At 39.9% G+C, this 22,255-nt stretch overlaps 1 protein-coding gene and 1 long non-coding RNA gene across 15 annotated transcripts in view; one reads left to right on the top strand and one right to left on the bottom strand.

The window, feature by feature from the left end:
- MYCBP2 (MYC binding protein 2) overlaps nucleotides 1-22,255 on the bottom strand; it is a 463,608-nt gene that overhangs the window by 110,201 nt on the left and 331,152 nt on the right. For 9 of the 14 annotated variants that reach the window (XM_030566933.1, XM_030566995.1, XM_030566951.1 and 6 more), the window contains 3 exons: nucleotides 17,738-17,854; nucleotides 16,761-16,901; nucleotides 753-827 (listed from right to left, as the gene is read on the bottom strand). The exons of 1 other annotated variant lie outside the window; for it this stretch is intronic. In XM_030566933.1, coding sequence (XP_030422793.1) covers nucleotides 753-827; nucleotides 16,761-16,901; nucleotides 17,738-17,854 — 333 coding nt within the window. The remainder of the gene's footprint in view (nucleotides 1-752; nucleotides 828-16,760; nucleotides 16,902-17,737; nucleotides 17,855-22,255) is intronic. 4 more of the 14 variants (XM_030566968.1, XM_030566978.1, XM_030566907.1 and 1 more) reach the window with 2 other exon arrangements.
- Nucleotides 1,963-20,355, top strand: LOC115653574. Its single transcript, XR_004000949.1, has 3 exons — nucleotides 1,963-1,973; nucleotides 9,944-9,949; nucleotides 20,274-20,355. It is a non-coding gene; the product is annotated as an uncharacterized LOC115653574 (long non-coding RNA).

Raw genomic sequence — 22,255 nt, forward strand, 5'->3', positions numbered from 1 at the left:
AAAACTTGGGCCGGGGGTGCTCTGGGGATGATGGTCTGGGGTGCTGGGCGGGGTGGTTCGGGACCCCCTCTGGTGCTGTGTGTGGGGGTCGGTGGAGGGGGATAGTCGGGTGCCAGGCAGTGGTACGTGGCCCAGGACCCCACTGACACTGGGGGAGGGTTGGTGGACCAGGCTCTAGGCAGCCCCTGAGCCAGCTGCACTGGCCGCTACAGAAGTCACGGAGGTCACAGATTCTGGTCTCTTCCGTGACCTCTGTGACAGACACGCAGCCTTATTCATCAACTGTGTTTATTAACATTTTTGAGCTGGCCCAGTTCATAAGGCAGCCTATTATGTTCAATTTACTGATTTTTGCAATGGACTAAAAGCAGGGAAAGAAAAGTTTAGCAGTATACCTTCCTTATCTATAAACATAAGTGACTGGAAGGTTCTCTTCTTAATGTTAAATGGCCAATGCTTGTGAATACAATATTGTAATTAGGATGTACTATATTTAAAAGAAAATGGATATTTTTGTGTTGCTAGAGGTTCACAGTAACCATCATTAGCATTTTGAACTAAATTTTTCAATCTAGAGTACAGTGAGATTAAAAGAGTAGATACACAATTCTAGAGTATGGTATTAACATACCTAGCATTTCCTGCGAAAATACGTCAGAATACAGCAGACTTTAAAAGGTTATTTAATATAAATGTATTTATTAATGTAAAACATCAGGATATAATGTGACTGTTCTTGAGAGTTAACTCACCTGGGGGGGGAAAGCTTTAGAAGTCCTTGAAAAAAAGTCCAAATCCCTGACTCCTTGGCTAGCATTAAAGACATTCTGAGCAACAAAGTTTAAAAAAAGACAAATATCAACAAGGAAATGGGAACAAGAGAACACTGGAAGAAGATGCTAGAGACATTGTAATTCAAATTGTCTGCATTCTAACATCAATATTAAAATAAATTGACTTTTTTAAATGAAGTCACTTGAGTCCATTGCTCATCATTGCAAATAATCTGTTAAACAAAAACAGATTCGTATGTCAAAAGCTCTAAACGGATGTAGTGTGTCATGCCATTTACTGAAATAAGAGCCAGACATCTGTTAAAGCTTGAGACTTGTGCAAGACAAACCCCACACTCCTGTCACAGTGAAACAACGTATGTTCCAGTGCAAGCCAGATTTGTTTTATGACAAGAGAGTCTGCTGCTTTCTAAAGATTATTTGAGTGAATTAATGTGACATGGTTGAATGTGGACTTTCAGCCACCCAGTGCGTAACAGGAAAGATATATAAAGTATTAAGCTGTCTTCAAAAAAGTTGGAAAACAAATTGCTACACAGTACAACCTCACTAGTGGGCATACTTAAAATTTGCATACAAAAATAGTACCCTCTCCCCTTTATACCAGAAGAAAACCGAAAATACAGTGCGATAGGAGGGATTATCACTAAGAATTTATTAGTAGTACAAAATATACATTTACTAGTACATTATAAAATACAATAAAATAAATGCATTCTAAAATAAATGAACGAGTTTTAGCAAGCTGCAATTGCTGTCCCATTCAGTAGGTATTAGTGAGGTTCTACTGTACATTTTAAATAACTTTCACAACGCAGCTAGGAAAATATTCATTAATCTTCGGGAAGAAAACATAAAACAACCTATTCTCTCACATTAATATACAAACTATTTCTTTCCACTTCAAAGAAACTCTCCCTGCTTCTGTCATATGCAAGCAAAATTTCATCTCTATTTAATGCAGAGTGTTAATTAACTATCATGAAAATGAATCTATTCTGCAGCATCTCTTTGGAATAGCAACACTTATCTAGACTAACAAAACATGCTTATTATTAAAATCACGTTTCCTAGGCCTATTTTGACAAGGAAATTAAATGAAATCCTTGAACAGCAGTCATATTACAGTTTAACAATGATATATAAGAGAGGTAATGAACTGTCAGAGTTTAAAAAAAAGTCATACAGAAAGCTTCTGACAGGTTTTTCCAAACATTGCTTTTCCAAGGTTGTACATATGTTAAAAACAATGTAAGCAAAAAATCAACTAAAATAAACCATCTCAAACAGAGATCAAGTTTTACTAACATGAAAAATCTGCAATTTTAAAACACTAGAACAGAACAATACCAACTCTGACACCTTTTTAGAATATATTATATTCATGTAGTGCTGGAACAGGCACAACATTTATACACAAAAAAGGTGGCTGATGTCCTTCCTGTTAAGGCAGAAAGATGAAATATAGACCCAGACATTTGGCATAAATCTAAGAGAACTATTAAAGCCTATATTTGTCTGATCAGTTTATTTTTTAATTCAATTTATTTTAACAGATTGAACGTCTAATTTTGCCATTTATTCTCAATGTCTATTCTTAACAGAGAAATGCAGACTCTCCGTACATAAAACAACATCAGAAATGATTTTTCTGGTGCTCTCTTTCAAGTTGCATATTATTATTATTGTGTTATAAAGCTGTATGCGAATGCATTGAACACAAAATTATCAGCAGGAAAAAAAGCAATATAATTGCTGTGCAACAATGAATATACCAAACTTATGGCTTATAATATGCTGAATGCCAGTTTAAAGGAATGTACATGCATGTGTATGTTGGTTTAAAAATGCCTAATAAAATTCTGCCAGAGTGAAAACGTTTCCATATTGAAGAAAAAAATTCAATTGACAGACCAAACGTGTCACATTTTAGCCCTTCTGCTGCCATTTGTAGACTCTTAATTCCTATCTTTTCCTTTGCAAACCAATTTTGAACAAAAAATCTCATTCTTAATGAAAAAATTGTGTGTAAAGATTTGAAAATATTTACATGAAAATTACTTAAAGAACAACATTTTAGCAGAGAATTTGGGGAGAGTTTAATTTTAATTCATTTGAATTTTCTGAAGCACTGCAATCATTTGTCTATCTTAGACTGTGCTTTTATTGTGAAAACAACTCTAAAATGACATACTGGGAATCAATTTTTATTGTGCTTCAATGATTTGATATCAAATTCCCTCAGATTACAAGATACTTTTTCCCCCCCAATAAACTCTGCCAATTAAACCTGTGATCTGGAAGTTATACCGGATTCTTTTCTTCTTATGCCCTGCCACTACAGTAAAGGTTCAGGAGGCCAAATTCTTCCTGCAGACACACCTATACGAACCTGTTGACTTACAACGGGCACAAGTGTAACAGAGCAATGTCTGGCTTGCAGAAGACAGTTTTTCTCGTTAACGAATGAAATTTAAAATTAAGTAATTGAGAGATACACAAACACAGAATACCATTTTCACAGTATCACTCTTTAAAGCAGAACCACACTTGAAAATTATATTAACCTAATCTCTAAGAAGAGAAACCTAAATTTCTCCCCATTACATATTGGTCTATGGTTCATATATCTTTTTGTTATTAGTAATACTTTGTATTTATATAGCATCTTCTATAAGAGGGCCTCCAAATCCTTTCTGTACATAAACTAAACTTCACAACATCCATACGAATTAGGTATTATAACCATTTTACAATGAGAAAACCAATATATAGGGAAATTAAGTAATTTGTCCAAGACCACAATCCACTTGGGCCAGAGCCAGGAATAGAACCATGGCCTCATGAATTCCAGATTCTCTGCTTTAACTACTTCTGACACTAAACTGAATCTTTTAATTGAAATGTGCAACATAATAGTGTCAGCAATTACAATACTGTTCTTCAACCAAATGTGTTGTTGTTTCTAGTCCAAACCCCATTTTCTATGTTTTGAAGATGTATGAAAATTCTCTACAAACTGAAATTTGGCATAAATAAATCTTAGCCCAGAATGACTTATCTCCCAATCGTCAAAACATATTAATTACATTTTTAAAATATACCTGTACAGATTTTTAAACTTTACAGAATTTTTCTCTATATATAATTTTAAAATGGTATTTTAAAAAATAAAATTTCATAAATCAGTATCCCACAGCATGCAGTAGCTAGATATTATTGTATGGCATGAGTAGCCCTGAGCAAGAAATGTTAAGATCAGTAAAATCATGGGAGCTAAAGTCTAATCCAAGTCTTTTAATTGCATAACAGAGTCAAACCCTAGGGTGGGGATGAATTTTCACTCTAAGTAGTGAATGAGGACTGTCTTCGAGCACACAGGAAAGGAATCTTTTCACAAATACAGTTACATCATCAAAGAATTTAAACATAAAAGGATTTCAGAAGTAAAGGTTCACCCAGCATCAACTTGGCTATACTGAACTTACAACATGCAGTACAGAATTAACTGTCCATTAAATAGGTAGTATGTAAAAATTCATTCTTAAATTTAGTCATGTTCACAAAGAAGCTGAAAATAGTATATCATGGGCCAACCAAGCATGAAAAGGCTAAGAGAAAATTATCCCAGTGCTCTGCATTCCTTTGCTCTGCATTCAGTAGTACATAAGAATGTACATAGTGATCTAGAATTTGGTCTTCTGATACTATAAAGTTTAAATGACAAGTTTCAGAGTAGTAGCCGTGTTAATCTGTATCCGCAAAAAGGAAAGGAGTACTTGTGGCACCTTAGAAACTAACAAATTTATTTGAGAATAAGCTTTCGTGGGCTACAGTCCACATCATCGGATGCATGCAGTGGAAAATACACTAGGTCTTACTGTATTTTCCACTGACTGTATTCTCCACTGCATGCACCTGATGAAGTGAGCTGTAGCCCAATAAAGCTTATGCTCAAATAAATTTGTTAATCTCTAAGGTGTGTGGCAAATTGCCGGTACTGTTATGCTGGGTCTCGCGCTTTCTCTTCTTTGGGGAAGGTTCAGGGCGCCATTGCTTGCCTCTGAACCGGCATTTTAATTACCCTACTAGTGTCCTTGAGGAGGGGAGTGGAGAGGGGGGGACCTGGGCCCGCCTTCTTCTCCAGGTCCCAACCCAGGGGCCCTGAGGTTTGTGGTGAACCACTTGAACTAGTGGTTCCTTCCCCTGGGCTACTTCCCTCTCCTGCCCTTCAGCTTGGGAAGGGGCTTCTTGCCCTCCTTTTACACAAGCCTGGTGCCCCTTACCTAGGGTTTCTTTTGGATTTCTCAGCCCACCGCAGCACTCCTCCAAACTTCCCTTTTGTCTCTCTTCAATACTGTTCTCTTCTCCAACTCCTTCAAACTGCTCTCTGCTCCAACCAAACGTTCCTGCTCCAACTCCCACACTGTCTGACTGAAGCAGGGGTTTTTATCACATGACTGACTGCTGGTGCTCTATTTAATCTATAACAAACCTTCCTCCCCTTGCAGGGAATAAGGCTCCCTGCTAACACTCTCCTGCTGCCCTCTGGCCACGCTGTATCACAGGTGCCACAAGTACTCCTGTTCTTTTTATAAAGTTTAAATGTGTCTCCAAACTGCGAGCCTTTCCAAAGTCTGCCATGACTGCTACAATAATCCAGTTCACTGTGATTTAACAAAAAACACACACACACAAACTCAAAGGAATGGAAGGATAGAACCTTCTTAAAATAGTCCTTTGTCTCTGGAACAATCCCACAAAGAAAATTAAGAAGAGTCCTACACTATCAAGTGATGATGCATGATTCAACTTTTCACCAAAACACTTCAAATAACCAACCAGAGGAAAATATCAGTTTCATGTTTAAAAGTATTAAAAAATTTAAAAAACCAGTAATTCCCTTAACATCAGAGCTCAAATGGCATCAAAATGAGTCCACAGTCCTCTATCATAGAAAGTTTACCAAATATATTTCATCTCAACTTTCAATTGCATGAATGTTTCTATTTGCCATGAATTTTATAAGCAAGTAGCCTTAAACGTAATTTGATAGTCCTTAATTTTTCATGTTCCATTGTTTTTGACATGTCCATTCAACTTTGAATATTTTATTGTGATAGCAGTGACATTAATTCTCTTTGGCGAATCACTTCATTTGAGAGTGAACACAATTTACATTCTACAAAGGAAGGAAAACACTTTGCTGTAAGAGAAAATGGTCTTGAACTATCTACAAATACTGACAAGCTGAAACTTGCTGATATAAATACCTGCTTTTCCAGTGATGCAAAATAACTTATAAACTGAAGACTGTCTTTTACAGAGAAATAGAAACACTATTAATTAATAGTAAATAAGACCCTATTTGAATCACGTGATGATTGTCCAAAATTTGTGGTTGTAAACCAGCCACGGAAAGTCACAGAAAAGTAATAATGTACCTTATTATTTGTCATAATAAGGTCCATTATTACTTTTCCATGATTTTCTGCTGTGGGCTGACCTGGGCTGAGAGTGGAAGTTCCCGCTATTGGCAGCCCATTGTCAGCCACCTGGGGGCTGAAAGGGGGGCTCCCGCTGTTTGCCGCCTGGGGCTGACAGCAGCTGCCTAGTGCTGACAGTCGTGGCAGCCAGGGCTCCGTCAGCACTGGTCACAGCAGGATTCCCACTGTCAAAATTGCAGTGGAAGCCTAATATTGCAGGGTCTGCAATATTGTGAATTAAGTAGGGCCTCAATAATAAATTATAAATATCATCATCAACTATCTCACTATGGGTGATTAACATGAAATCCTGTGGAGATAGTTGTATTCCATAGTATTAAGTACTGCAATAATTGAGCAGAAGTGTAGAGCCACTTTTTAAGGTTAAAAAAATAATGTGGGTTAGCTTTTGAATAAGTCTTAAAATGATTGTTTCCACATATTTTACTTCCATGGATTCTGAATCAAGGTAATTCACTATGCCTGTTACCATAGTATCAGGCAGTGGACTGTGGGGAGAGAACAAGTTACTTACCTGCACAGTAACTTGAGTTCTTTGAGATGTTTTGTCCCTATGGGTGTGCAGCTGTAGAATGTGGGTGCCCCTGTGTGCTCTCAGCTGGAAATTTAGATTAGCAGTATCTATGGGTTCCCACCTGTGTACTATTCAACCCTGTCCTCTAGAGCAAGGGTGTACAAAGAGGAGTGGACCCAACTAATGCTCCAGTTTCTTCTCAACTATAGAGCCTAGAATACTCTGCAGCAGAGGAAAAGGAATGATGGAGATGGAACACTCAACATCTCAAAAAAACTCAAGTTACTGTGCAGGTAAGTAATCTCTCATCCTTCTTCAAGTATATATCCTTATGGTTGCTAAAATGTAGGTGACTCCCAAGCAAGAACGCAAATGGAGTTGGATGTTGAGGAGGCAGATCCAACATGGCTCAGACGATAGCATTATCAAAAATGGCTTCTATCTTTGATGCAGATAGAATAGCATAAAGTTTGGAGAAAGTATGAACTGAGGACCAGGTTGCAGCTCTTTACATTTCCAGTATGGGATCGTCCTTAAGAATGACTACAGATGTGGACTGAGCTCTGATAGAGTGGGCTGTCACTCTGGCAGAGGGGACACATTCCAGCAGTTTTATAGTAGGCCAGGGTGCAACCCGAAATCCACGCTGATAGTCTCTGTGTGGAAACTGACTGTCCCTTCATTCTTTCAGCAAAGGATATAAATAGTCTGGGTAAAGCCCTAAGGTTCTTTGCCTGTCCAGATCAAAGGCAAGTGATCTTGTAATATCTAAGTGTGGACACTAGCCTGTTTTCCTGAGACACTGGACTTAGGGTAAAACAACAGCAAATGGTATCCTGATTGATAGGAAAATCTGATGAGACCTTCAGCAGAAACTGAGGATGGTGGCACAGCAGAAGACAGTACATGGTGGCTTGGTCACCAACTCCCCGAGTTCTCCCATCCTTCTGACTGAGGTGATAGCTACCAGGAATGAAGTCTTCAGGGAGAGATGAAGGAATAAACGGGTACTAATAGGCTTGACTAGGGGGTTTCTTAACACGTTGAGAATTAGACAGACGTCCCATTGAGGTATGGGGTTCCAGACACAAGAAAATAAATTAGATAAGTCCTTAATAAATCTTGCTGTGGTAGGGTGGGCAAAGCCAAAAGGCCCTCAATAGGGAAATGGAAGGCATACAGCTACCAGTATGCCTTAACAAAGCTCACTGACAGTCTGTGTTTTTTTAATTTCAGCAGGTAATCAAGGATCTTCAAGAAACTTCAGAAACAGCTACAGCATGGCAGGAGCACCAGAAAGTAAGTGTTTCCACTTCTACCATAAATTTTATATGTGGGAGTCATCTGACTGCTCAAAAGTACAGCCTGGATTTCTGCCAAGCAGCCTAACTCTAAACGAGAAAACTATTAAGGAGCCAGGCCTTAAGGCTCAGTGACATGAGGCTGGGATGGCTCATGGTGCCTGAGTTCTGTGTCAGGACATCTGATCTCACAGGTAGGTGTTGAGGCATCGCCAAAGATAAATGAACTAGATCCGAATACCACACGTGTCTTGGCCATGAAGGTGCTATTAACATGGCCCTTGCCAGCTCCTGCCTCAATTTGATTAAGGTCCTGACAATTAGTGGGTATTGGATGGTAAGGGTAGAGAAGGAGGAGGAGCCAGGGGAGTAGGAGAAGGTCCGTCCCCTAAAGAACCAGAGCTGCATACCCCAATGGTGCAGAAGATTTGGTATTTCATATTTGTTGGATTTGCAAAGAGATCCACTCTGAGGTGGCCCCATGTTTAGCAGATGCTGTGAAAAAACAAGTATCAGAGGGGTAGCCGTGTTAGTCTGGATCTGTAAAAGCAGTAAAGAGTTCTGTGGCACCTTACAGACTAACAGACGTATTGGAGTATGAGCTTTTGTGGGTGAATACCCACTTTGGCGGATGGAACCGACGAAGTGGGGCATGCACCCATGAAAGCTCATGCTCCAATACTTCTGTCAGTCTATAAGGTGCCACAGGACTCTTTGCTGTGAAAAAACAATTTTTTGAGCTCCCTCAAGTGGTTCTGATGGAAGTTCCTGCTCAAGGAATCTGCCACAGTGTTTTGAGGTCTGGTAGGCTAACTGGAGATCTCTATGTGGTGGGTAGTCTATGATTTCCATAGTTTTAGTGACAATGCATAAGGACTGGGATCTGTTGTATCAATTTAGATGGAATATATGGGCTAAAGATAGCCCATATATTCCAAATATAGCCAGTCACACTGTCCAACAGTAAACAGTGTTAAGTAAGGTTCAGAGTTTGTCATACAGAGACCTCAGCCTGCTTAACAAAATGGCAAATGCATAATTAAACATCCTGTTAACGTTTTATTAAAGATAAAGAAAGAAAAACAGTTACCGCATTTGAAATGTACAGTATAAAATGAGCTTTCATTTTACCATCCCTTGTTCCCTTTCCCTTTAGTGGAGAGAATTCTTAGAAGGAAAACCCCCTTATCTGACAGTCTCTTAGACAGAATTAAAGATGGTAATAAATATCCTTCTGGGGAAAAGAGAAGACATTAGTTAAGATGAGCTGGAGCTGTTATTGTTAAGTTAAATTCTATTTTATCCCAGATGGTGTTGGGAATTCAGCTGGAGGTAGCAGAGATGGTGATGATATTTGCTTACCTCTCTCTGGCCTGATCAGACCATCTCAAAATTAGAATGACAAATGCTGGGGTCCCAGGAGATGGTGGGGGTGGCAGACATGATGGTGAAGCATGCTTCAGGAGCCTCTATCTTTATGTCCTATTTCCTTCCTGAAGTCTCTTTAAGGACCCCAAAAGGGACTGGTGACTGGAATTCATCCCATCATAATTTTGTCAACCAGCTGGGCTAATATAAGAACCTAAGAATGTCCATACTGCGTCAGACCAATGGTCCCTCCTGCCCAGTTTCCTGTCTTCGAACAGTAATGCCAGATACTTTAAAGGGAATGAACAAAACAGGGCAATAGTCAAGTAATCCATCCCTTATCAACAACTGGCAGTCAGAGGCTTAGGGGAACCTGGAGCATGGGGTTGCATCCCTGAACATCTTGGCTAATAGCCATTGATGGATCCATCCTCCATGAACTTACCTAGTTCTTTTCAGAACCCAGTTATACTTTTGGCCTTCACAGCATCCCCCGGCAATAAATTCCACAGTTTGACTATGCACTGTGTGAAGAAATACTTCCTTACATTTGTGTTAAACCTGCAGCCTATTAATTTCATTGATGATCCCCGATTCTTACGTTACATGAAGGAGTAAACAACACGTCATTCACTTTCTCCATACCATTCATGATTTTATAAACTTCTGTCATATATGCCCTTAGTCATCTCTTTTCCAGACTGAACAGTCCCAGTCTTTTCAATCTCTCCTCAAACAGAAGTTGTTTCATAACCCTTCTCATTTCTGTGGCCCTTCTTTGTACCTTTTCCATTTCTAATATATCTTTTTTAGCTTTTTTGACTGCTGCTGCACATTGAACGGATATTGTCAGAGAACTATTCACAGTAACTCCAAGATCTCTTTCTTGAGTGTAACAGCTAATTTAAATCTCGCAGTTTTGTATGTATAGCTGGGATTATGTTTTCCAATATTCATTACTTTACATTTATCAGAACTGAATTTCATCTGCTATTTTGTTGCCCACTCACCCAGTTTTGTGAGATCCCTTTGTAACTTTTTGCAGTCTTCTTGGACTTAACTATCTGACACTCCAATTTCACCTAATTTCCAGTTCCACAGTTTCTAATTTTACCAAGCACGATTTTAATCGAGTCCTTGAATTCTATTAGCATGACTTTTTTTTGTTTAGACTAATTTACTCTCTCTCTGGTTTCTTTACACCTGTTTAAAATATTCATTATTCAAAAAATTAAAAATTCTGCACCAAAAAATAGTTCTGTCTATAATATTTTAAAATTCTGCAAATTTTGTCAAATAAATGCGGAGGCTCCAGCATGGCACTGGGGAGCACAGGCCACTGGTTGCACAGAGGTGGGAGATCACTGTGCAGCTCTCCCCAGGGACACGTGCTCAGTGGTGAGGCTGCACCCAACCCTGACACAGTGCAAGGACTTGCCCCAGAAACACCCCAGGGCCCTGCCCATCCGTGCCAGGTGCAGGCAGGCAGGCTCAGCAAGGCAGGACCCAAGTGTGGAGGATTCAGGCGTGGGTTGAGAGGATTCTGTGTGGGGCAATCTGGGTGCGGGCGGCTCAACGGGGGATCTGGATGCAAAGGGGGATCTTGATGCACAGGGGCTTGTTGGGGACAGTTCTGGGTGCAATGGTAATGGGACTCTGCTGGGGGGGTCCAGGTAAAGGTGGCTGGGGCTCAGTGGGGTGTGTGTGTCTGGGTGTGGAGGGGGATAGAGCTTGGCAGGGGGGTATGGGCGTAAGAGGCTCAGTGGGGAGGGGGTCCAGATGTAGCTGGTTGGGACTCATCAGGAAGGTCCAAGAGTGGGGTGGGTGGGGATGAGACTCAGTGGGAGAGTCTGGGTATGAGGAGGTCTGGATACACAGGGATTGGGCAGATGGGGGAGAAGCTCCCTGTACAGGGATTGCTCCTGCTGCTCAGGATCGATGGGTGCAGGAAGCTGGGGGAGGGAGTGAGAGGAGGGAAGGGGAGAGTTTGCAGAGCTTCCTTCAGTGGGGGAGAATATCTGGGGGTGGGTCTGACCCAGCCCCAGATGCTGTGCAAGGGAAAAGGAAGTCCTGTCCCTTTTGGTTTTTAGATAGCTAAAAAAGCTCCTTGTGCAGTCATACTGGCCTCCTGTGGCTCTTCTTATCTTTCCATAGCTTGATGTTGAGCTTCTAGTATTACATCTTTATGGGAATGCCAGCCGCCTTTGACTCCTTTTCTTCATAACTGGTTTTTCCATGGGACCTTGCCTACTATTTCTGAGTTGGTTGAAATCTGCCTTTATGAAATCTAGTGCCCTTATTTTGGTGTTCTCATATCCTCCTTTCCATAAGATCTTGAATTCTATCAGATCACAATCAATTCCTCCCAAGTTCCCAACCACCTTCATATCTGCAACTAATTCACCTCTGTTGGTCAAGACCAGATCCAAAACGGATGACAATCTAGTTGTTTCCTCAAATTTCTGAATCAAAGTTGTCCCCTACACATGCTAAGATACTATGTTTTGCTGTAACAGTATTCCAACAGATATCAGGGAAGTTAAAATCCCCCATTAGTACTAGCTTATGTGTGTTAGCTATTCTTGTTACTTGCTTGTAGAATGCCTCATTCACTTCCTATTCCCACCATAGCATCGCTACTGTTCTTTCCCTTTTATTCCTCACCCAGAGACTCTCAGCAGGTCTGTCGCTCCCTCAGAGCGAGCGTATACATTCTTGAAGTACAGCGCATAACCACCTCCTTTTCCCTCATACCTATTCTTTTGAAACAAACTATATCCCTCAGTGCTGGTACTCCAGTCATGGGAGTTGTCCCAGCAAGTGTCTGTAATGCCAATTAATTCATAATTTTCTTCATATACCATGACTTCCAATTCATCCTGCTTATTCCCCATACTCCTTGCATTTGTATATAAGAACATAAGAACGGCCATACTGAGTCAGACCAAAGGACCATCTAAGCCCAGTATCCTGTCTTCCAACAGTGGTCAGTGCCAGATGCCTCAGAAGGAATGAACAGAACAGGTAATCATCAAGTGATCCATCCCCTGTCACCCAATCCCAGTTTCTGGCAAAACAAAGCCTAGGGACACCATCCCTGCCCATCAAAGCTAATAGCCACTGATGGACCTATCATTCATGAACTAATCTAGTTCTTTTTTGAACCCTGTTATAGTCTTGGCCTTGACAACATCCTCTGGCAAAGAGTTCCACAGATTGACTGTGCGTTGTGTGAAAAAAAATATTTTGTTTGTTTTAAATCTGCTGCCTATTAATTTCATTAGGTGACCCCTAGTTCTTCTGTTACAAGAAGGAGTAAATAATATTTCCTTATTTACTTTCTCCTCACCAGTAATGATTTTATAGACCTCAATCATATCCCCCTTAGTTGTCTCTTTTCCAAGCTGAAAAGTCCCAGTCTTATTAATCTCTCCCCATACAGAAGCCATTCCATACCCCTAATAATTTTTGTTGCCTTTTTCTGAACCTTTTCCAATTTCAAAATATATTTTCAGAGAAGGGGCGACCACATCTGCATGCAGTATACAAGATGTGATTGTACCATGGATTTACAAAGAGGCAATATGATATTTTCTGTCTTATTATCTATCCCTTTCTTAATGATTCCCAACATTGTTAGCTTTTTTGACTGCTGCTGCACACTGAGAGGGTGTTTTCAGAGAGTTATCCACAATGACTCCAAGATCATCATACTGAGTAGTAACAGCTAATTTAGACCCCATGATTTTAGATGTATAGTTGGAATTGTTTTCCAATGCTCATTACTTTGCATTTATCAACATTGAATTTCATCTGCCATTTTGATAGGTTTCAGAGTGGTAGCCGTGTTAGTCTGCAACAGCAAAAACAACAAGGAGTCCTTGTGATGTCTTAGAGTCTAACATTTATTTGGGCACAAGCTTTGGTGGGCTAGAGTCTACTTCATTAGATGAATGAAGTGAAAAATAAAGATGAAGTGGGCTCTAGCCCACGAAAGCTTATGCCCAAATAAATTTGTTAGTCTCTAGACTCCTTGTTGTATCTGCCATTTTGTTGCCCAGTCACCCAGTTTTGAGAGATCCTTTCGTAGCTATTCGCAGACTGCCTGGGATGTAACTATCTTGAGTAGTTTTGTATCATCTGCGCATTTTGCCACCTCACTGTTTACCCATTTTTCCAGATGAATATGTTGAACAGTACTGGTCCCAGTACTGACCCCTCAAGAATACCACTATTTATCTCTCTCCATTCTGAAAACTGATAATTTATTCCTACCTTTTGTTTCCGATCTTTTAACCAGTTACTGATCCATGAGAAGACTTCCCTCTTATCTAATGATGGCTTACTTTTCAAAAATCTGGGGAAAGAACGGAGACCTCCCTACCTGTGACTTTCTTTTGACAACTTAGACAAGTGCCACAAACACCCCCCTCCTGTGGATCTGCTGATCAAACCCACCATCCCACCCCATCTCCCTTCGGGTGCCACTATACACTTTATTTTTTGAGAACTTATCAGGCATGCATATCCTAAAGATGGTGTCTACAAGATTAAAATCGACTGCATAGGAAAGTGGTGGCGTGGTATTAACACTTCATCATGGGAAGAGGAGGACTTGTGTGATGGAAACATCTCTTCCATTGGCAGCTGTTGTTCCTCCTATTCTACTACTTGTGTTAGGGAGACATGATACCAGTGACTGTGGTGCCAGCGGTGGTTACGGCACCGACAGATATACCAAAAATGGTCTCTTCCGGTCCCCATAAGAGGCTAAAATTCCAGTAGCCTCATAGTGCTGCCAGGTAAGGGAAGGGACCCCGGGGTATTCATGTTCTGAATGCCTGGGGCATCTTCTGGATTCTAATGAGTCCTCCTTGGGGTACACTTGAAGAGGCATAGGGTGGTAAGGTAGTGTGTTAAAGCTTTGCAACAAAATTTCTGAGTCCAAAGGCAAGACCCCTAGGTATTGGCCCCAGCATCAGTAACGGAGGCCAAGAAGGTGATAGACAAACGGAAGGATGGATTGGTACTGGAAGGTTGGCTCCTTCTGTCAGGTGTAAGGGGTTGATGACTGAAAGCGTAGCAGTACTGGAGGGAAGAGTCTCTTCGTGGCCCTTCGGGGAGGACTCTGGGTCCTCGGAGATGAACTGATTCTCATGAGACAGGAGTCTCATGAGGGTATTAGAGGGTTATGGTAGTGAATAGTCAGGACTGGGAGTGGTACTGGACCCTAGGTGGGGACAGTAACCAAGCTGGCATTGAAGATGTCACCAAAGCAGCCATTAAAGCCATATCTCTGTGCTCTGAATGCATACAACCCAAAGAGAATAGTACTGGAGAGGGAGCAGAGGTTCAGTAAGAGCTCCAAGGGAATGTCAATATGAGTGCTTTAGGCTTTTTGAAGCCTTTCATTTTAGCACAGTCTCAACGCCTGGAAGATGTCACAGACAATACTGGGGATGGTACCCCATGGTGCTTCTTACTGGTAGACTTACTGGGGTGGATCATCATCTTAGGTGGTATTGATGCCTTGGCATTGGGGTTTGTTGAAATCTTAATGGTATCTATTACTCGACATGACATCTCCCTGCAGTCAATTCTAAGGGGTGACTTATACTTTCTTCTGAACTTGCTTTCAGGGGAATGAGGCACTCTTTTCTTATAGTGCGGTGTCTGAGGCAGCCTTGGTCACATGTACAGCCTGAGAGGATGAGGCCAAAGTAGGGGGGAACTGGGACCCTGTGGCCCTTAGGGAACATTCCAACATCACTCTTCTTTCTTTGAGAAAACTGCTTTTAAACCTCATGCCAACCTTGCACATGGACGGGATGTTTGAATGTCTGAGATACCAGTGACAGCTGGAGTGTCTGTTTCTCCAGGGGAAACATCTAAAGCAAGTCTGGAAAGGTCTGAATCCTGGGGCCTTTGGCATACCCCAAAGTTATGCCACTGAGCAAAATGACTGAGGAATCTGTCCTAGCTGGACATTAGGGGGAGAAGTGGCAACATACCCCGCCCCCCCAAGCCAAAACTATATTAACAAAGTAAAAACTAAATAGTAAAGTAAAATAAAGGCAAGAAAAGAAGCTTCTAGGAAGCAGTGGACACCACAGTTGCTTCGTCTCAAGCTGCAGGCATCTGAGAAAGTACAAAAGTGGCAGCAGGGCCTCTCTTCCCTATAAACTCTTGCTCTGGAGCTCAAGGTTGTATGCACAGGAACGGATACTGCTAATTTAAATCTCCAACTGAGAGCACCCAGGCGAGTGTACATTCTACAGTGGCACCCACAGGGACATATACTCGAAGAAGACAATGTGTTTCCAGATACTTCCATTGATGTGATTTCTATTCGGAAAGATCCCAAAATAAAGGTGGTGTTCTGTCATCCTATGATTTTATTGGCAAGAAGGAAAAATCTAAAGGTTTTGGTTTCATGATGTAACTGATGTATACATTTAGATACTATGAAGCAAGAGAAGGCATTATCTACTTTCAAGTTCTAGTGCTTGTGACTTTCTTCTTAAAGCTACACATCCACATTTTGCTTATTACTATTATAAATTCATTAGCATTAATTTTTTCCTCAAACTCTGGGAAAACTCTTTTGATGGCAAGAAATTGCTGGCTACTGTGAAGACAACTGTGAAATCCACAGAGACTGATCAATGAAAAATTAGTAGAACCTAAAGAGCATTCTAACAGTGCAAAATTTTTACTTCCAGTAACACCACTATTTCACCTGAGATGGCTTATCAATTGTATGTATTGCCATAAAATGGGTGTAATAATATTCTGAAAAAGATTAAAAGGACCCAAACATGAAATGAGAAACTCCTCTCTCCATCTATAACACAAATAAATATTAAGCTAATGTGTGCAAATCAGAGCCTCAATGGGCAGTGTTATGAATCATTAAGTTTAAGACTTGTATAAAAAACAATTGGTGCAGACCACATACTCTCTAATATGATTGCTCTTCTGTGCACAATTATAGTCATGGTCCCTGCTTTGTTGTTTTTTTCTTTTTTTGGTGGGGGGAGGGAGGAGGGAGAATGGGGGGGGAGGGGGCTGAGAATGTTTAGCATAAAGGGCCTTAACCTTTCTACACTCCACCCTCATTACACAATAGCCCTGAAGAATTCAAACAAATATAAAGGCAATATGTAGTACAGTGTGGTTTACCTCAGGACTGAACAGTTGCAGCCTTAATTAAAGAAAACCTTGTAATGAGGACAGAGTGTACTGCTAGTATTCTTCAAAGGCACCTTTTACTTACATCAACAGGGACCAGAAGGCTCTTGCCAAGATGCTGGTTAAAAGAGAGGCACCAGGCTTCAGTGTAACCATTCATGTTAGGAACATACTTCTTTATTGTTTCATCATTCAGTCTCAGCCATACACCATCATCATTGTGGATCTATGGGAAATAAGCAACAAAAACGAGCCATGCCTTCCTGCAACTAATACATAGCTAGCAAGGACTAAAAGATTTTAGACCAGGCAGACAATGGTAACATTAGAGATAAGCTCTTTGCTATTATGGTAGGAGACATGGAAAGATAGGGAAGCGTGTTGGAGAATTTAAAGCAGCAAAGAATGCCAAAGCAGTATGAAGAATATGTTTTAAAAAGCTAAGCTGTGAAAGTCACTTGTACTTGGCAGTGAAAGTAAAAAAAAATACTAGAAAAATTCATTAAGAATTAACATCAGGTCTTGCTTCATAAAAATTCTCGCCACCTTTCACTTTTATGTTTCATTAGCACCACCTTGGCTTTTATAACTTCAGTTAAACATGAAGTTACATTAGAAGGACGGTACATGCACAATTACTCACAATGTGATAATCTTTCAGAAATGTAAATGAAAGATTCATGAAAATACTTTCTACAACTTCAAAATTTTAATGTAGTGTTTAATATATAGATTAAATGTTAGAACAGCCAATCTCTAGAGATACCATAGCAAACGTTTAACATGAGCTTTTACTATTACTACTCCACTTCTTCAGACTGCAGTCTCAAAGTTTGTTGTAGGAGTCTTAAAAAAAGTAAATAAATAAAAATAAGTAAAATGACATCCTGAAAAACTGGACTGATGTAAAATACAAAAATGTAAATATTTGATGCACATTTGTTTAAATTACAGATAAGTCAACGTCTATACATGAAAATTAGATAATTTATTTACATAGATTATTTACATCTTCACCCCCTTTTTTTCTTTTTTCCCAAACAGCAGTTTCTTATGAATTACCTCGTCAATAAAAGTGATGGCTCCATTGACTTTCACTATGCCTATTTGCTCACTCTGAAGGGAAGGGTGGCTACGGATACGAAGCCCTGCACTGTCCTTGGCCACAAATTTGCGAACCTAAGAAAGGCAAAGGCAGACAGTAAGGCAGAAAAAAATTGGAAGAGAATTCTCAAGAGTATACAGAAATAGGTTCAACAGATTCTGAAATGTTACAGTGATGAGATGGCAGTCTCAAGAGTTTGTTGCTAGTTTCCCATGGCTGCTGTATAAATTTTCTGGTTTTATTTATAATGGATAAAAAAAAATCTTATAGCAAAACTATGCTCAACTAAAAATATCTATTATATGAACATAAGAACATCAGAAATTTCTATGAAATATCTTCACTTTTATTTTTTTAACGTTTCAATGTTAGTTTTGTTTTGTTTTTTTTAACAGGTCCATAAACAGCAATAACTGTACAGCACAAGATCACCGTAGTTTCTATTTGGTGGAGCATCTCAACATTACAGCTTTGGTGAAATATTGTTTCTAATTGATCTCTGTCAAAATCTGACTAGATAATGTTTCAAACATCAATCTGAAGCCAGTAGCTACCCCTCGTTGTATCTGTGCAGTAACCATCCAGTTGCTTAGCCCTTCCTGATAGCAAGTTTACATCAGGCCTTCCTTATTGCTGCTTTGATTTGCAATAGTACCTATTGCACCCAAATCTTCATACTGCCATTCTTCTCCCACCCTACCCCACTATCAGATTTCTGCCCTATGCTGGGTGAATTTAAACTCTTGAAGCTTAGTGGTTTAAGATATACATACATAGTCTAAGGAGTATGTGTTCTTCCTCACTCTTGCAATCTATATTTTAAAACTACGTTTTCCAGCATAAACAAACTTTTCATGTAAAAACTGACAATACTGTAACACAAAATCTTTACTGGACCTTTGAATCATGTTGATATGAAAAAAAAGTATTCAAGCTATTGAAGCCTTCTGAAGTGCATTAATCCTCTTTGTAAAAGAAACTATATTAAGTTCCTAAAAGAATTTGTAACGCTTTTTACAAACATTTTCATTTGAAAAAATCCTTATAGAAAATAGTAATAAATTAAATTAAAGCAAAATATGATCTTTACATCATCTTTTCTGTACATCTATTTACTTCAAGATACTATATTTAGCATTTTGTTCATATTAGCAATCCTCTCCCTCAAGGGATCTAAAAAAAGATCTCTCTTCCAGCAGGCAGCACAAAGGCCATGTCTACACTACTAGCTAAATTGGCACTGCTGCACAGTGGTGTCAATTTGGCGAGTCTGGTGAAGACATGCTAAGTCAATGGGAGAGCGCTCTCCTGTTGATGTCTGTACTCCACCTCCCCAAGGGACCGAACCTATGTCGACAGGAGACACTTGGTGTAGACACTGCTGTAAGTTGACCTGAGTTGTATTTATCTTACCACCACTGATCTTCATAAAATGCACAGTGTTAATTCACTACTGACAGCATCCCCAACTTGTTGCCAAAGCTATGGGAACTAGGATTGCTGTATTAGCACCCAAAAAGTGAAGAAGTGCAACAATTCAAATGGTGGAAGGGTAATATCTTGGAATTACAGATTTTAGTTCCAGGTAGACACAATCTATGATGGATTTAACACTATGGCTCAGAGATATGCAGATGACTGAGGAGAGGTTGTTTTCCCTGCAGCAGCCAATTTCAGGGTTTCTAACTGTAGTTAGAAGTAGATGAGGTTTAGAACTGTTGACAGACTAAAGGAACTACAATATACTACAGATTAGAAGGCTCCACTGATTCAGCAATGACCTCCTCTTTGCCCATGATGCCAGCCACAATGCTCTGTTAGTCTCCTTATTCCCCACTCTGGCCCCTATGTACTTGTCATAAACAGAGAGTTAAGAGTTAATGCCTCTTTTACCTGTAAAGGGTTAAGAAGTTCACCTAGCCTAACTGACACATGACCAGAGGAACCAATGGGGAAACAAGATGTTTCAAAAGGAAGGATGGAAGTTTTCCTTTGTTGAGAGTTTCAGTTTCAGCCGGAGTGAAAGAAATCAAGGAACCAGCCTCTTATCAGAGTAGTAAGTTTTAGAAAGGGATAAATAGGTTTATGTTTATTTTTTTTTGTACTTGTCTTGGTGCAAATTAAGGGAATTATCAAATTGGGTATTCTTGTGTTTAGTAGATTTTTGCCCAGGGGAACATCCTCTGTATTTGGAATCTGTTGTCTGTGAGAGTAGCTGGTATACTAAACTCTCCCAGAGAGTTTTCTTTTCTGGTGAACACAGATCCAAACCCCCTGGATCTTAAAACAAGGAGAAATTAACCATCCCCCCCTCCTTTCTCACACCAACTCCTGCTGGATCCAGATCCAACCCACTTGGATCTAAAAACAAGGAAAAATCAATCAGGTATTAAGAAAACCCTCTGGGAGAGTTTAGCATACCAGCTACTCTCACAGACAACAGATTCCAAACACAGAGGATGTTCCCCTGGGCAAAAATCTACTACACACAAGAATACCCAATTTAATAATTCCCTTAATTTGCACCAAGACAAGTACAAAAGAAAACAAACATAAACCTATTTATCCCTTTCTAAAACTTACTACTCTGATAAGAAGCTGGTTCCTTGATCTTTTTCACTCGGCTGAAACTGAAACTCTCAACAAAGGAAAATTCCCCTCCTTCCTTTTGAAATGTCTTGTTTCCCCATTGGTTCCTCTGGTCAGGTGTCAGCTAGGCTAGGTGAACTTCTTAACCCTTTACAGGTAAAAGAGGCATTAATCCTTAACTATCTGTTTATAACAGTACTGAATGTCCTCTATATCAACCAGTGGTCAAGCCACAGCTCTTCTCTTAATTTAAAAAAAGTTATTTCTGACCAGTCACTTCTTCCATGGAGCCCACAAGAAGTGAACCAAATAAAACATTCCAATAATCCCTTCTTCCCTCCATCCACAAAATCCTAAAATTATTTATTCCTTCGATTTACTGTGGCGTCTACTCTCCCATTTACTTACCTTATACTTCTCCTTCTGGTGCAGTCTCAGAGTCGATGGGAGAGCCATCTGCGATTGATTTAGTGGGTCTTCAATAGACCCACTAAATCAACCCCTGCAGCATCGATACCTGGGTAAGTGTAGACATCCCCTGAGCTTCCAAATGGAGCCCACCATCTGTCTGTTTCCATTATATCATCTCCATTTTGTGTCTAGTACAGTGTCAGGCACATTGTCGATTCACTGAGTTTTGTTCCATATTGATTCCAAGCCATATCCTCAAGTATGACAGTTTTTGCTTGTTTTGTAAAAAAGTGTTAGAAATATTTTTATGTTTTGTCCAAAACAGCTCTAGGTCTTCTAAGCCAAAGACGCTTATGTGCTCATGAAAAACAGGTCTGGACTGCAAATCAATCCCTATCTACAAGTATGTTCTGATCATCAAGTTTAACTGTTCTCAAACTAATATCTGGACTATTTTTGGAGAACCATGGCCTCCTACTCAAGTATGTGGCAACGAATATCAATATGTTTATATGACCTTTGAAAATAAATGAGTTTGGGGGCAAAAAGCAGTTGAGGTGTCCACACCTGTCACAGTGTACCATCCACTGCCAGAGCCCTGCTGTTACTCATTCTAGAAAAGTATTTTCCTGACTTTCTGTTTGGGGCTGATACAAACAGGTCTACCAGAGGTTTCTGCAGCATGGAGGATATCCAGTAGAAGGTCTTATTGTTCAGGCTACAATTCCCCTTAACTTATGGGCTCCCTCTAGGTATGACACAGTTAGCATAAGAAGTTTTTCTGCTGATGAGGAGAATTTCTTTGCTTCCAATATTAGAGACTGACTTCTTATTCCTCTTTTCTGGTATCCTACATGAGTGCACAATCATCAAAATATGTTACTGTACCAGTTTTGCTGCCCTCAGATGCAGTTAGTTACTGATACTGGTCTTCTCATGGTTGCGCCAAACACACTGAAGCAGGATCTACAGGTTGCATCTGTCCTTACGGATTCCCTTGATGGAATGTAGTGGGGAATTTCTTGCCTATTCAATTACTCTGATTACCAACACAATCATAGAAAAAAGAGGTACTTGTTTTGAGTATCCATACGGTCCAGAACTGGATGAAACGGACACAACCTTCACTAACGAAGATTTAGAATAGAAATCTGGACCTTCCATTTTAAATACTGGAAAAGGAAAAATGAATTCAGAATCATGTTCTTTCACCCATGTTTCAACCTCTTTGGGGTTCAAGTACCTTTAGGATTAGTCATGTTGGCTAAGAAACTGGAAGATTTCATAGCTTTTCTGCAAAATATTTTGTTTTAATCTTTTCTGATTCCAGTTCTTTACTGTTAATTAGACCAAGCAAGATTCCACTGACAATGGAATGTTTTGTCCAAAATAAATGTTCAGGTTTCCTCAGCCCAAAAGGGTGATATGCTCACGAAAAACAAGTCTGGACTGTGAATCAATCCCTATACAGAAGG

Source organism: Gopherus evgoodei, chromosome 1, assembly GCF_007399415.2.
Source record: "Gopherus evgoodei ecotype Sinaloan lineage chromosome 1, rGopEvg1_v1.p, whole genome shotgun sequence".
NCBI lineage: Eukaryota > Metazoa > Chordata > Testudines > Testudinidae > Gopherus > Gopherus evgoodei.